The sequence below is a fragment of the Mucor mucedo genome (assembly GCF_025094135.1).
Source record: "Mucor mucedo strain NRRL 3635 chromosome Unknown EV154scaffold_361, whole genome shotgun sequence".
Taxonomy (NCBI): Eukaryota; Fungi; Mucoromycota; class Mucoromycetes; order Mucorales; family Mucoraceae; genus Mucor; species Mucor mucedo.
Genome location: NW_026252645.1, coordinates 1 through 13,851, shown reverse-complemented (window position 1 = coordinate 13,851; position 13,851 = coordinate 1). Strand labels below are relative to the sequence as shown.

At 36.2% G+C, this 13,851-nt stretch overlaps 5 protein-coding genes across 5 annotated transcripts; 3 read left to right on the top strand and 2 right to left on the bottom strand.

The window, feature by feature from the left end:
* Positions 1–403: 403 nt before the first annotated feature.
* EV154DRAFT_546592 (uncharacterized protein) lies at positions 404–1,421 on the bottom strand. The gene is made up of 2 exons (XM_051604700.1): positions 1,343–1,421; positions 404–1,273 (listed from the first exon to the last, which is right to left on the bottom strand). The coding sequence occupies exons 1-2, from the start codon at positions 1,371–1,373 to the stop codon at positions 477–479; spliced, it is 828 nt and encodes a 275-aa protein (XP_051449893.1). The 5' UTR covers positions 1,374–1,421; the 3' UTR covers positions 404–476.
* Positions 1,422–2,726: 1,305 nt separating this feature from the next.
* On the bottom strand, positions 2,727–4,136 carry EV154DRAFT_586929 (magnesium transporter; the record flags this gene model as incomplete). The annotated part of the gene is made up of 6 exons (XM_051606794.1): positions 2,727–3,109; positions 3,166–3,457; positions 3,518–3,678; positions 3,743–3,803; positions 3,877–3,957; positions 4,025–4,136. Coding segments are annotated over 6 exons (1,041 nt in total), but the record flags the coding sequence as incomplete, so codon positions are not given.
* Positions 4,137–5,640: 1,504 nt separating this feature from the next.
* EV154DRAFT_534706 (uncharacterized protein) lies at positions 5,641–6,848 on the top strand. The gene is made up of 5 exons (XM_051604042.1): positions 5,641–5,795; positions 5,858–6,014; positions 6,071–6,439; positions 6,500–6,635; positions 6,693–6,848. The coding sequence occupies exons 1-5, from the start codon at positions 5,664–5,666 to the stop codon at positions 6,721–6,723; spliced, it is 825 nt and encodes a 274-aa protein (XP_051449891.1). The 5' UTR covers positions 5,641–5,663; the 3' UTR covers positions 6,724–6,848.
* Positions 6,849–8,224: 1,376 nt separating this feature from the next.
* Positions 8,225–9,378, top strand: EV154DRAFT_557413 (uncharacterized protein; the record flags this gene model as incomplete). The annotated part of the gene is made up of 5 exons (XM_051605426.1): positions 8,225–8,353; positions 8,479–8,510; positions 8,929–9,028; positions 9,189–9,248; positions 9,349–9,378. 5 exons carry the CDS (start codon positions 8,225–8,227, stop codon positions 9,376–9,378), a joined length of 351 nt encoding a protein of 116 aa, XP_051449890.1.
* A 64-nt stretch (positions 9,379–9,442) lies between these two features.
* EV154DRAFT_534704 (peptidase M16C associated-domain-containing protein) lies at positions 9,443–13,453 on the top strand. Its single transcript, XM_051604041.1, has 15 exons — positions 9,443–9,560; positions 9,617–9,663; positions 9,722–9,880; positions 9,930–10,029; positions 10,097–10,249; positions 10,310–10,368; positions 10,421–10,595; positions 10,656–10,799; positions 10,858–10,916; positions 10,980–11,119; positions 11,184–11,436; positions 11,498–12,199; positions 12,266–12,592; positions 12,663–13,093; positions 13,162–13,453. The coding sequence occupies exons 1-15, from the start codon at positions 9,494–9,496 to the stop codon at positions 13,340–13,342; spliced, it is 2,997 nt and encodes a 998-aa protein (XP_051449889.1). The 5' UTR covers positions 9,443–9,493; the 3' UTR covers positions 13,343–13,453.
* The last annotated feature ends 398 nt before the right edge of the window (positions 13,454–13,851 follow it).

Here is a 13,851-nt window from a genome sequence, read left to right as displayed (position 1 = left end):
GGCTTTTCACTGTGACAGAGCGACAATAGTTGGCCAGTTAAATACATCCCAAACTTTTGTTTAAAACGAACTTTGGTTTCGACAGAATGATCAAAATAGCCTTCTTGTGGGTTTTTTTTCTGACTCAATGCAACTTCTTTTACGAGGACTTTATTTTAGCGGAACGCTGTTATCAGTGATCTGATTTTCTGTTTCAATCCAGGCGTTTTTTTATAAAACTTGAAGTCTGCAGGTGTTTCCAACATGAGATGACAAGTCGAAGCTTATATTTTGAGCCGTATGAAATGCTATGACAACGAGGAAAGTATGTTGATCTAGTTCTATTCTCATTCCATATTCATACATGTTTGTGCCTAACAGCGATAGTCTGATCATCACAGAATAAATAATAAATATAATGCGTCCGGATAGAATGTTTTTTTATTGGTATTATATTATTTGGAAAGGGTAAAGGAAGAGAGTAAAAAAAAAAAAAACTAGTTTGATGCAGATAATTGATCAATGGCACGAAGTCTTCGCATGATACGGTCCATTTCCTCTTTGACGACGACCATACTTTCTTCATGAGAGAGGGTAGATGCCTCAGATTGCTCTAATTTGTTTCTGAGTTGATCGACCTCTTGATATACCTTTTTGACAGCTTCCATCTGTTTCTGTTCTAATGCGCGATGTTCTCTTTCCAAAGTTTGAATATCTGTGCCAGGATGCAACTCAGCTTCCATTTTTTGTTGAACTTCTTGCTGAAGTTGTAAGGCTTGAGCAGAAGCCTTTTCGAGCTCTGTATAGGCCTTCTCAATTTCCAACTTGATATTCTCTTTATTAGCCTTATGTGTTTCCTGCATGGTTTTAATGGTTGCTTTCACAGCAATGGATTCTTCTTTTGAGGATTTTTCGAGTTCAGCTTGCTCTGCTTTAGCTTGGTTTAGCTGGTCGTCCAACTCTTTGAGATGACCCATGCCTTGCCTTGCGGTCTCAATCTCGTCCATGTATTTTTTTACCTGACCTTCAAAGAAAAAAGCGGTAGCCTTGGAGTTTTCAGCTTGTCTGTCTTTGCGGTTACTCATGTCTGTCAATGTTTGAATCTCGGTCTTTAATTTACGGTTTGTTCTACCGCTTTCTTGAGCGTAGACTTCAGCTTGTTTGGCTTGCTGCTTTGTTTGGTCTAATTCTAGCTTGAGTTGGCTTAATTCTCGTTCAGCTTGGCTGATTTTTTGCTGTAATTCACCGATATCGGCGCCTGTAGTTGGGCGACCTAATCTAAGGGAACCTCCATCTAATTTACCAAAGAGTTGGTTTCTTCTTTTATTTTACACGAAAAAAAAACCAGTAAGCCGTTACTTACTTTCGTTGTTGGTGTTTTCTTCTGAAGCCATGATGCTACACTTTCTTATTTTGCTAAAAAAAATAAAAAGGAAAAAAGAGGGAAAGGGGCAATACGGGGAGTTTAAAACGGTTTTAAAAACAGGAGCTTTGCAGCTAGAGCATTTACATTTGCTTATATTTTTGGAACAAAAAACTCTGATCCTTATCAATTTCTTGATCTGCCGTAAAAAAAATAAGCTATTTGAAATTTCTAATGTGTAGATATGTGTGCTCCACAAGAAAAAGACTCCTGAATGGAAATAAAAAAAACAATTGGTGTTACACCTGTCATTAATACAACTCGTGGCAGTAAAGAAAACTCATTTTAGTGGGCCAACATTACAGTCATACTCTTTCAATTAATATAGGAGAACCCCCGTTCTGCTATAGTTTTACTGCATATCAACAACCCCTCCCCATACGTGAATAGGTCATTAAAAGGATAGGCACTGATTTTTAGGCACAATTCATTTGCTGAATTTCAATCAACGGTGGCTTAGAATAACTGTTCTTTTTTTCATGTTTTAACAAAAAAATAAATAAAAAATATCAAGGCCCTTGCTTGTATCAACTTATATAACACAAATGAGCAAAAGACCCGAACTCGTCCCTCTCAACTTAAAGATTGAATCCAGCAAAGAAACCAGCATTTCAAATGCTACTTCATTTCTTGATAAATTCTTGCATGAAGGTGTCGCCATTCATGCTGCTAACAACACTGTCGCCGCTCAACTTCATCAATTACACCAAGGTTTGAAAGAGGAAAAGAAGAGAGCTCGTGGACACACTGCTGTCGAAACAAAAGAATTTTAATTTGTTCAATATTTCGTGCAAAACACACACATACACACACACAAACACACACGCTCAACTTCTCATTAGAACTCCATGCAGGAAGAAGAAAAAATCACCCTCTTGTCATATACTATCATTTTCATTTTATTTTTATTTTTGCTAAATATCCCCATAACCTTGTTTTAATAAAAGAAAACAGTAAAAAAAGTACGATGGAGTCGACGGAAGCTAGTTACGATGAAGGGTCTGATACACACCAGAGCATGATTTTACTTGTGTCGTTTTTTCTGTGCCTTTCTTTTGGCTTTAAGACGACGAACACGCTACATTTACATACGTTAGCTATATCCTGCTCTTCGATTGTATTAAGAAGTCCAAACCTTTTTCTTCCATTTTGCTCTCACTATTTTTTTAAAGAAATAAAGGTTTAATTAATGCAGCGAAACTACCGTACTACTTACTTGTAATTGCTTTGTAGGTGAGAAGAATAGAGAGAGAAAGAAAAAAAAAGACGAAAAGATAGATTGAGCGTTGCATAATTTATATACACATGTTGTATTTGATGTCATGTTTTAATCATGTTTTTGTAACAAAAAGCTGATATAATATTTTTATTTTTCACACAGATAGAGCTCTGGGTCTATTCCTGATTGCATTAGGTTGTAAATTATCCGTGGCATCTTGGTTCCAGATGCTACTCTTTTCATTCACAGCAACGCTGGAAGACACTCTACAAGAAGAAGAGGAAAAGGGAAGTTCCAGGAGCGAAGAAGAAGTTAAATTTGTCATGGGTGCAACCATATCCAATAGATAGACACCGGAAAATATAATCATGAAGCCACAGATTAAACTAATCGTATTTGCGTAACTAGATGTATGCCACCCTTGGAACATAATGGCAGACGCTATAATAGTTGCTGTTGTAAAACATACATAGTATATAGGGTTGACACTGTTAAAAAAAAATAAGTTTTCGGATCCAGCATAGTTTTGGAATAACAATCTTACACATTGGTTGAAAACAAAGCTAGAGCCTTATTAAAATAATTCACCTGAGTAAGAATAAATAATACACACATACATCCAAAGACATAAGTCGACACTTGATTAAACTGATTGTTCCCGGCTATAGTTAATCTGACAGCGATACCAAATGCTTTAATGGTCATTACTGACAGAGAGCCTACCAGTGAGCATATAGACAGATAAACAATAGGTGACGTCTTTCCCCATTTAGGAACCACTTTCCAAATCATCCCGATAACTATTAGTATGATTATTATCCCATATGTCAAAAAACCTGATTGATTCCATTAAAGTCAGCATTTCGGAGAGTTAACAATCGGTCATAATTACTGACCTGGTTTTAACATGTATGCAACCAATTCTTGTACGCTTTGGACATCCGGGTCTTCAGGTGCATGAAAAATGATAATCACTGCACCAATTACAGATAATAAACATCCAATGATACCTATCGGCCCCATTTTTTCGTTTAAAAACACAGATCCTAATATGGCACTATTGAATAGAAAGAGAACAATTAAAAAAACGTGAGTTACGTTTACGATGAACGAAGATTTACCCTATGATTACACTTAATGCACCCAAAGGAGTGATTAATATAGCGGGTGCAAATGTATATCCTAATCTTGATTTTACATGATTTTAAATTATCTGGTCTAGTAGAATTAAATTACACGAGAAGTAATGGCTTACCTATAAAGTTCATTATTTCCCCCGACACCATCACTATTAATCCTATCCACCAGACAGGATTTTTTAGATATCTATGTGAGTCTGTAGCATAACCTAAAAAATAAATTAGCAGTGATATAAAAAACCCACAACGACAAAACAAGCTCACCATTTTTCGCAGAGGATATTAATAGACCCTTCTTTGTGATTACGAAAGATATGCCTATTAAGAAGCTAGAGCACACAGCGAGAATTAATCCTATATATTTTCCTTCAAGAACCATTTAGAAGTAAGAAGAGAAACAAAGAATGTGGAATTTCATCTAAAAGTTAATATGAGAGGGGTGTTAAGGGGGCGCTAAATCGCATCTTATTGTGGCGATGCCCAGCTTACGCATATAGTATTAATTGGTGGATTTTGAAAAGTCACGAATTCTATCTGGAGGATTTACGAAACCCAAACAGCAGCCATTACTTATTTCTTCTCTTTTTAGCACTATCTTATCAATGAAAATGTAACTAGGTCAGTTAATAACTACTTATAACTTAACATGAAAATGCTATAAAATTACGGAATCATAAAAACACGCGTTTCTGCAAAGGAGAAGGTGCGTTCTGATTTTCGCGGCATTTAGACGGTATGGCGGCTACGGTTACGCAGTTATACTGTGTGATCTTCAAGCACAGTTTTTTTTAGCTTGAATTTTCGCGGTAGTTTGTCTTTGGTCAGTCCCAGAATCTCACTTACAGCGACCAGAAACAAATACCTTAACCATGTATAATTATCATCGCTTTAAGCTCCTAAACCAACGAAATAGGGACAAAAGTCACATTTCATTAATTGTATTGAATGCTTCAAGGTGTGTTCATTGAGCTTAAATGTTTCATACTCTTGACCACACCTAACCTTATGCTAAACAGTGCCAGAGTTGCTCAATAGGATTCAAGTTCATATGCATTTGTAACCATTATTTTTAATCTCTACCATATTTTTTACTTTGCTCGTTGAATTTATAAAAACATCATCTATGATAGAATGTCAGCCTTTTATGGCATGATATTTATCCATAATATAATAAATAATTAAGGTAGTGACCGGCTGTGTAGTTATGCAATGGCGCCTTTTTGCAACCTCCAATAGAAAATAACTCACGCGTAATTCGATAATGGAATTTATACTATAGCATTTCGCCTATGTTGTTCTTTCATGTGTTTTCATAATATGTAGCTTATCTAGTGCTTTCCAAACATTTCGATATCCAGAGGTTTGTTTTCATGTACTATTCGAAGTTTGTCAGTTGCTTAAAATGTAGAGATCGTCTCCAACCGTTGAAAGTCATAGTTTTAGCTTCGTCGTCAGTAGTTACCTTACTAAATAATTCCACGTAACAAAATGTTGAACTCTTTGTGGGTAATGAAAAGTTTGAACAGGCAAATATTGATTTACACATCTTACGAATGCTTCCCCTTTTGGAAAGCACAATCGGACTTTTATGCAATTTTTTTTTTGATTTCTAATCATTGTAACCGAATCCACTGGCGATTACAAAATAAACCTAGTTGTTTAAAATAAACTTGATTAAAAAAAAAAAAAAAAAAGAGAGAGAGGATAAAAGCCGGATTCATGTTAAAAATTACTCGATTCTCCGATGATACCGTACCTAGAGTTGGCTTTCTTCTTACATTGTTCAAAAGTGTGACGGCTCATCTTTCTGACAAATCTGTTGAAAAAAAAAAAACTTTATATAAAAACGGAGATCTCTTTTTTGAAAAAATGTCTTTATATTTATTTAGTTTTTCTTTCCTATATGCCTTCACAACACTCCCCTAAAACACTTTCTGTACCTGAGTTTAAGCAATTGGTACTTTACACTGGTAATGTTATGCGTACAACTACTACTGTTGGTAACAGCTTCTGGAACAAAAAGTCCAACGCAGAGGTAAATAATAATGATGGTATGATAATGATATCACAGTGATTAAAAAATATAAACCATTCCAGTTAGTACAAGCCATTGCTGATACCCTTGACACATCATTACTTAACCTTGAGAAGCCATCTTTCCGTTATTACACAGAAACCGAGCTTTTAGAAGTGCCTGACTTGAGATTGAGTAGTCGTATTCATCCCAATGATCGTGATAATGTCGAAGTTACAGGTAGAATGGTTACTGACAGAGTGACTATCCCATATCTAACATTGCATTTTCCCTAGCCAAATTATTTTGTTTGGATCGTTGTAACGGATCGCTTATTGAGAAGGCTATTGGACATCTTTTACAACTTTTGGACGTAAAGTCTATCGACACATTCATTACTTCATTTGATCCAGAGGAAAGACCAGAAGTTATTGATAAAGCATGGAAGGATTTAGAAGCTTATCATGGAAAGGGAATTGTTCAAAAATTGGGAGTGTCCGATTTTGATTTGTCATCCATGACCGAGTTTTTGAACAAGAAAGATCTTGTGGTAAAGCCATCTGTTGATCAAGTCCATGTTGATCAATGTTGCTCCTTACCTCAAGATTTGATCAAACTCGGTAAACAACATGGGATTGAAATTACTTTCAATGGAGATACAACAGGTACGGAGATCAAAGTGGGCTTTAAATTTAATTTATCCTCATTGTTACTCTTTACAATAGAAATCTTGACAACCGAAGCGTTATCTACTTTATTGAACAAGCACGGTCTTGTTAAAGACACCACAAATGTTAAACCCCGTTGGGTATTAAAGTACGATGTATTCTTCAAAAGCAGAAGTGTGGTAGCCGACAAAGGGTAAGTCCGCGCTGAACACTAATTCGGTCTTTCACTAATTTCTTTTTTTCTACCCAGTTACATCGTCGTTGGCGATGTAGTCAACTAAAGATTTAAATATTCCCTCTTTCGTTTCTAGACCATATACTTGCATGATTTTAATACTAATAAAAAAAATACTGTTGTCTTTTTTACTAGCAACCCGTATATGCATCAGTATATGTGTATATGCTCCTCGTTTATTTTTCCTTTTTGGGTTACATAATCTTATTTGTTTGTTACGTGAGGCGTTATGGTGGACCATGCACAGCCCTTTTTTTTTCAACTAGTTGCACAAATCGTTGTCTTATCTGTCGCGAGCTTTATTAACAGTAGGTCTGCACAAGCCACCCTAACTATTGTGAGTTTGCGCAACGACAACATTGCTGATTGAGTTCAAAATAAGTCTAGAAGCCGCACCTTTTCTCTTTACAGTAAATGCTTACCAGTTTTAAGAGTATTTTAATTGTTGATCAAAGAAAAAAAAAGAGTACAATGTAAACGTATACATTAGCATTATTGTCGTGTTGAGACCAGCCAGACTACATGATTGTTGCGATAAATACTAAAATATTTGTCTGAGCCAGAGTAAACAAGCCATGGATGAATCACACTCTACTTTATAAGTGAGCCTGTCATTGCTTTGTAATATCCTTGAAAATTCGTTTTTTTATCTTTCAAAAGATCCACGTTGACTGTGCACTAGACGGTTAGTTGCTAAACGGGTGTAGGTTGAAGTCGGCGTCTTCTATGAGTCTTTTATTATGTGCATCAAACATAAAGCACCAAAGGAGCATAATAAAATACGTTATGCTCGTAGAAATTGTCAGCTTAAGCCTTCTTTTTTTTTTTCTGGCAGTTGATGCCAATTCTACGAAATACTAGATCAGGCAGGCTTTTCGGCTATATTTTATCACAATAATATTTAATCAAAAACTCATATGATCGTGGCTATTTATAGTAACGCTTTATACTTGTGTTTTTTAAACTTAAACGAATATCAAATATTATTGAGTACGGTTTTTTTTATCATCTCACTTCTTACGCGTACATAGTTCTTTTTTCTTCAAAGTATGTCTATACAAAAAATTCGAAAATATTCTATTAAGATTTTGTGATAGAAAATAAAAATAATGCTGTCATATGCAGTTCTACTTGTAAAATTTGGAAACATTAGTTTGACATTTGTATATTAACTGAGATCATATATGAAGACCGTAACCACCAAACTGGCTTTTTTACAAAAAGAAGTTGGTAATTTGAATAGTGACAATTATAAGCAGCACAAGAGAAATCACAAATGCGTTTTTGTGTATACCCTCTTTAAGAGTAACTTTATACGGTTATTAGTTTAATGGTTCTTATAAAACCATGCTGAGCTAAATAAGATGACGAAATCAAACGCAAAAACAAAACAGAACACATCAGGGCGGATGAAAAACAGCAGTTATTATATGCTCTAGTTGTTATTAAGCCACTTATAGAGTCCTTAGCTAGAAAGATTTTCCGAGTAATCAATACGGCAAAATATTTTGGAGATAAAGTAATTTTTTAGATCATTTATTCTCGAAATGATCAAAATAGCATGCGAACATATCCGAAACAACATTCTATACCTACGGGTATTAGTGAACTTTTGTATCATTCCCAACTCAGATGATGCTATGGATAAAAACATATTCTCACAAAAGTTTGCTATGGTTTGCTACAACTAGATTTGAGAACTCATCCCAAAAATATCATCCGCACAACTGGTGCTAGAGCTCTAGCGACATTCATAAAAGATATGATATAACGCATGAATGAACCCCAAGTACATGTATAGAGCCGTTACATAACTCCTGAATTTACTACTATGTAAGCATTCATGGAGGTACGACTACTTGGCCAAAAGAGCCCCCGAAAACTAACAATGAATAAAAGCTAAATATTACAGACATTCGCAACAGTATGACATATATACACATGTCAATTTTAGGTATGACGATAGTGTTATCAGAGTCTCCAAGGGAATATATGCTTAGTTTAGATCGTATCATATCTAAGAGAAACGAAAAAGAGCATCTGCAAGAATGACCAACAGGCCAAGATAAAGCCTTTCCTCAGTTATTCGTGCTAGCATCTTCGCCAAAGCTAAAGCATGTCTTTTCTTTCTAAATCAAAGAGGCAGACGGCATTTCTATTTGTAGCATAACCCCAATCAATAACATTATTTTGCTGCAATTTATGACAATTTTCTACAATCATAAAACTAACTTAGAAATTGCTTCTATAGGTGTGCCATTATCACGATTATATATGCTTCATTAAGACCACTGTCGGATTCCATGGCGGTTTCATCTTCCAAGCTTCCAGGAGGCAGTGACAGCAAAGCGGTAACAATTTTAAGAAAACCCTCAATCAATAGATACGCCCCAACAATTTTAGCAATATAGAGGCCAATACTATTTCTATATATCACTGTATTCAACATAATTTATCATTTTTCATTCATTAAAAGCAAATATTTTAAATCAATTTTAATTCATCCAAAAGGAAACTAGCATCGTCGGATATAGTGTTAAAAATTGTACTATGTACTTTCAACATGACATGGTATTAATAACGTATACTTACTTGATACAGGATCAAGCGATCGTATTTATTAATTGTTTATTTATAAAAAGTGCTATGTCTTCTAGATATCTCTCTATAGACACACGGACACTACATTATGATTTCGTAATCAATGCCCCATCTTCGTAAATGATGTAATAAATTGAGTCCCTGGGTTTCAAAAAACGGCATATTTAACCCAATAATTTTTACATTATTCTTTGTCCATACAAACATATTAAACCATGTCTACACAACTTGGACTTTCTTCGCGTATCTTACGCAAAGGGGTTCGCAATTACACTGCTAAAGGTACGAAAGTTAAATAGTCAGTACGTTTGTTTCTAACAAGGTTTTTCTTTAAATAGCTATTTTGGCCCCCGGTCAGAAGTTGCAAGGCTATAAAGTTCAACAGGCATAGTAGACAATAAACTAAGTGCAGAATTCACAGCATGTTAACTCGAATTTTCTAGGTTCGTAAAGTACCAGAACTTGAATTGACAGCCATTACTTTACAGCATGAAGCAACTGGAGCTCAGCATTTACATATCGATAGAGAGGATGCTAACAATGTATTCGCCGTCGGATTCCATACACCTGTCAGCAATGATACTGGTGTCCCTCACATTCTGGTATGTTAGTTATTTCTAGTGACGATTAGATTCTCATGACGTGATTTAGGAACATACAACTTTATGTGGAAGTGAAAAATATCCAGTCAGAGATCCTTTTTTCAAAATGTTAAATCGTAGTTTAGCTACGTTTATGAATGCATTTACTGGTAATGAGAGGGAAGAGGTATATAGGGAAATTATTTTGCAAGTTATTGATCATGTTATATTACATAGCAAGCGATTACACTATCTATCCGTTTGCCACCACCAATCCTGTCGATTATTCCAACCTTAGGGATGTATATATGGATGCTGCATTTCACCCAAAATTAGAGAAGCTTGATTTTAAGCAGGAGGGATGGCGTTTAGAACATGAAGTACCTACTGGTAAAACGAAAGAAAAACGGATGCATGGATGAGATGGGGGAGCTGACTTTATATTTCCAGATGTCAATACACCCATTCAATTTAAAGGCGTTGTATATAATGAAATGAAGGGACAAACTGTAAGTGGATGATATATTGAAAAGGAGAGAAGGAAGACTGATTATTTTGTAGTCTGATGCAAACTATTTGTATTATTGTCGTATGCAACAAGCCATGTTCCCAGGTACAACTTACGAAAATGTTAGTGGTGGAGATCCAAAATTCATTACGGATTTGACACATCAACAATTACTTGACTTTCACAAGAAACATTATCACCCTAGCAACGCCCGCTTCTATACATACGGTAAAAAAAAAGAGAGGGGAATAGGATAAATGGTGTAAGCACAAGCTGATAGAATAATAGGTAACTTTCCTTTGGAGGAGCACTTGGCTGCTATTGGAGAACGTCTCAAGGGATATCAAAAATCTGAAGTGCCATTTGTCAACAAAGTTGCTATTCCTTGGACTGGACCCAAGCATGTGGAGACAACATGTGCACTGGATCCTAGTAAGTGTAGTAAAAAGGGTGAATAGCGGGATTTTTTGTTTTCTAAACGTTTAAATAGTGAGCCCTGCTGACAGACAAACAAAGCTTTCATTATCATACCTTACAAATGAATCCACTGTAAGTTATCTATATTTCTGTCTTAGTTAGGCACATGTTGTAATACTTTTATTTTTGTTCTAGGATACCTTTGAAACATTCTCAATGCGTTTGTTATCATATCTTTTATTGGATGGACATGCCTCTCCCATGTATAAGGCTTTGATCGATACCAACCTTGGATCTGAATTCTCTTCTAACACAGGCTATGACAATAGCACTTGGTATGTGTCAAAAAATGGGTGGATGATCCCAGAACAAATTTTAACAAATTCCGTGTGAATTTAGTACAAGCTCCATGTCTATTGGTTTGCAAGGTGTCAAGGATTCTGATGTTGAAAAGGTCCAAAGTACAATCAAATCAGTCATTGAAAAGGTAAAGCAAGAAGGATTTGATCCTAAGAGAATTGAGGCTGCCATTCACCAAATGGAACTCGGTCAAAAACACAAGACTGCTGACTTTGGTCTCACCATCATGCATGGTGTCACGTCAGGCTGGTTTAATGGTGTTGATCCAGTTGACCTTTTAGAGATAAACAAGGTAGAAAATGTTTAGATGTGGTAATGAAAGCATGATTTACCAACATATTTGCATTGTATAGAACCTTGATCGTCTCAAGTCCGAGCTGGCCAATGGCAACTTCTTTGAAAGTCGTATTGATAAATATCTGTTGGACAACCCTCATACTTTATCATTTATTATGAGACCTGATGAAAAATACACTGCTGATTTGATTACAGAAGAACAGAGCAGATTATCTGAAAAGGTTAAGGCTTTATCCGAGCAAGATAAAGTTGAGATTGCCCAAGATGGTAAAGACTTGTTGGCATCACAGGATAGACAAGAAGATTTGTCATGTCTTCCTTCTCTTCAGTTGAGTGACATTGCGCTTAAAGCCAAACATACTGTTTTGGAACACACTGGTCTTTGTAACACGCCTGTTCAATGGAGAACTACTGCCACCAATGGTATTACTTACTTTAGAGCTATCAGCACCTTACCTACGCTCCCTGATGATCTGAAGATGTATTTGCCTTTATTCTGTGATTCTTTGTTATCCCTGGGTACCCGTCAACAGTCCATGGCCGAAATCGACGATGAAATCCGTCTCTATACGGGGGGTCTTCGTGCCTCCACCACTTTGAGTACAAACCATTCCGACATTGACCATATTGAAGAAGGCATTGCTCTTGTTGGTAACTGTTTGGATCGCAATATCGATAAGATGTATACAATTTTAGCCAAGTTGATTCACGAGACCAACTTTGATGATGTCGAGAAATTAAAGACCTTGATTAATGGTGTAAGTAGATTTTTCACATGCCAAAACCACAAAAGGGGTCCCACGTTTATATATATTTTACAATAGAACGCTTCATCCATGGTGAATTCGATTGCAGATTCTGGTCATATTTTCGCACGCACTTTTGCAGGATCCAGTTTAACACCTGGTATGCATAATGCAGAATTGATGGGAGGTATGACACAGGTAAACTTCATGAGCCGTTTGGCTGCCCAGCAAGATATCTCCAATGTGGTTGAAAAATTGAAACAAATTGCTTCAGCTGTTTTGACTCAATCCTCCCTCCGAATTGCTATTACTTCCGGTGAAGACGCTGTTGAAAGTAACACAAAGGCATTAGTCAAGTTTATTGAAGGTTTGCCGACGGAGGGTAAAACTATCTCCACTGGTTCCGTAAGTTTGGGTCTCCTTCCCTCCCTCCTCTTAATGCGCATGAAATTAAAATCACACACATTTTTTTTAGAACTCATTTGCACCTGAATACAAGAAATCTTTCTTCCCCTTACCTTTTCAGGTAAACTTCTCGGCTCAAGTCATTCGTGGTGTTCCTTACACTCATGCCGATGGTGCCAGTCTTCAAGTCTTGTCATCCTTAATGACTAATCATTATCTTCATCGTGAAATCCGAGAAAAGAACGGTGCATATGGTGGAGGTGCTCGCTATGCTGGATTAAACGGTTTATTTTCATTCTATTCTTATAGAGATCCTCGTACATTGGAGACTTTAGACACATATAGCCAATCCGTGGACTGGGTTCAAAAGCGTAGTTTCACTGATCAAGAAATCACAGAATCCAAATTATCTATTTTCCAAGGTGTGGACTCACCTCAAAGTGTATCCGAAGAAGGCATGCTTCAGTTTGTAAATGGTGTATCCGATGAAATGAGACAATTGTAAGCTTTTTTTTTTTTTTTTTTTTTTTTTTCAGGAATGATTAGATGATTGATTGTTATTTGATTAGGCGACGTGGAGCACTTTTGAAAGTGACTCAAGATGACATCAAAAGAGTTGCCCAACAATATCTTGAGCAACCCGTAAAAGAGGGTAAATATTCTACTGCTTTATTAGGTGAGGCGACTGATCGCATTGCTGCTGAGAATGGATGGCATATCAATCAATGGGGAGAAGCTGTTAAAGAGTAGTTGTACATGTAATAATAAATATAGATAAGATATTTTTGTGTTAAAAGGCTGACAAATGGCATATTAAAAAAACCTAAAAAAAAAATGCGGAGACCCCGGAGACGCTGGAAGGGCTGCTTGGGACCAATGACGGTAATACTCCCCCCATTGCATTTCACGTGGGGAATTATTCGTCCTCGGTCTTTGAAATAAAATCACATGCAACATTCTACTGTCTCTTCAGTAAATGATGATTCTGTCTCCGAGTTTCTCCCTCTACATCTTTTCTCATATGAAATATAAAAAGGAAGTGGATTAATCTGTATTTTCTCTTTTTTTTCTTTTTTTTTCTTCCAACTTTATCTTAAGTAAAAATCATTATGGCTGTCGATCACGAACAACAACTTTTCCAACAAGAAGTAGACAAAGTAAACCAATGGTGGTCTTCTCCTCGTTTCGCTAATGTCAAGCGTCCTTATACTGCCGAAGCCATTGTTTCCAAGCGTGGCTATTTCCCTATCAGCTACCGT

Excerpts from the sequence above, each read along its gene's own strand:
- EV154DRAFT_546592 (XM_051604700.1), bottom strand. The coding sequence starts at position 1,373 with ATGGCTTCAGAAGAAAACACCAACAACGAAA. Across the intron at positions 1,274-1,342 it reads AGAAAACACCAACAACGAAA|ATGGAGGTTCCCTTAGATTA; the intron begins GTAAGTAACGGC and ends TTGGTAAATTAG.
- EV154DRAFT_534706 (XM_051604042.1), top strand. The coding sequence starts at position 5,664 with ATGCCTTCACAACACTCCCCTAAAACACTTTCTGTACCTGAGTTTAAG. Across the intron at positions 5,796-5,857 it reads ACAAAAAGTCCAACGCAGAG|TTAGTACAAGCCATTGCTGA; the intron begins GTAAATAATAAT and ends AAACCATTCCAG. Across the intron at positions 6,636-6,692 it reads AGTGTGGTAGCCGACAAAGG|TTACATCGTCGTTGGCGATG; the intron begins GTAAGTCCGCGC and ends TTTTCTACCCAG.
- EV154DRAFT_534704 (XM_051604041.1), top strand. The coding sequence starts at position 9,494 with ATGTCTACACAACTTGGACTTTCTTCGCGTATCTTACGCAAAGGGGTT. Across the intron at positions 10,250-10,309 it reads AGAACATGAAGTACCTACTG|ATGTCAATACACCCATTCAA; the intron begins GTAAAACGAAAG and ends TTATATTTCCAG. Across the intron at positions 10,596-10,655 it reads CGCCCGCTTCTATACATACG|GTAACTTTCCTTTGGAGGAG; the intron begins GTAAAAAAAAAG and ends ATAGAATAATAG.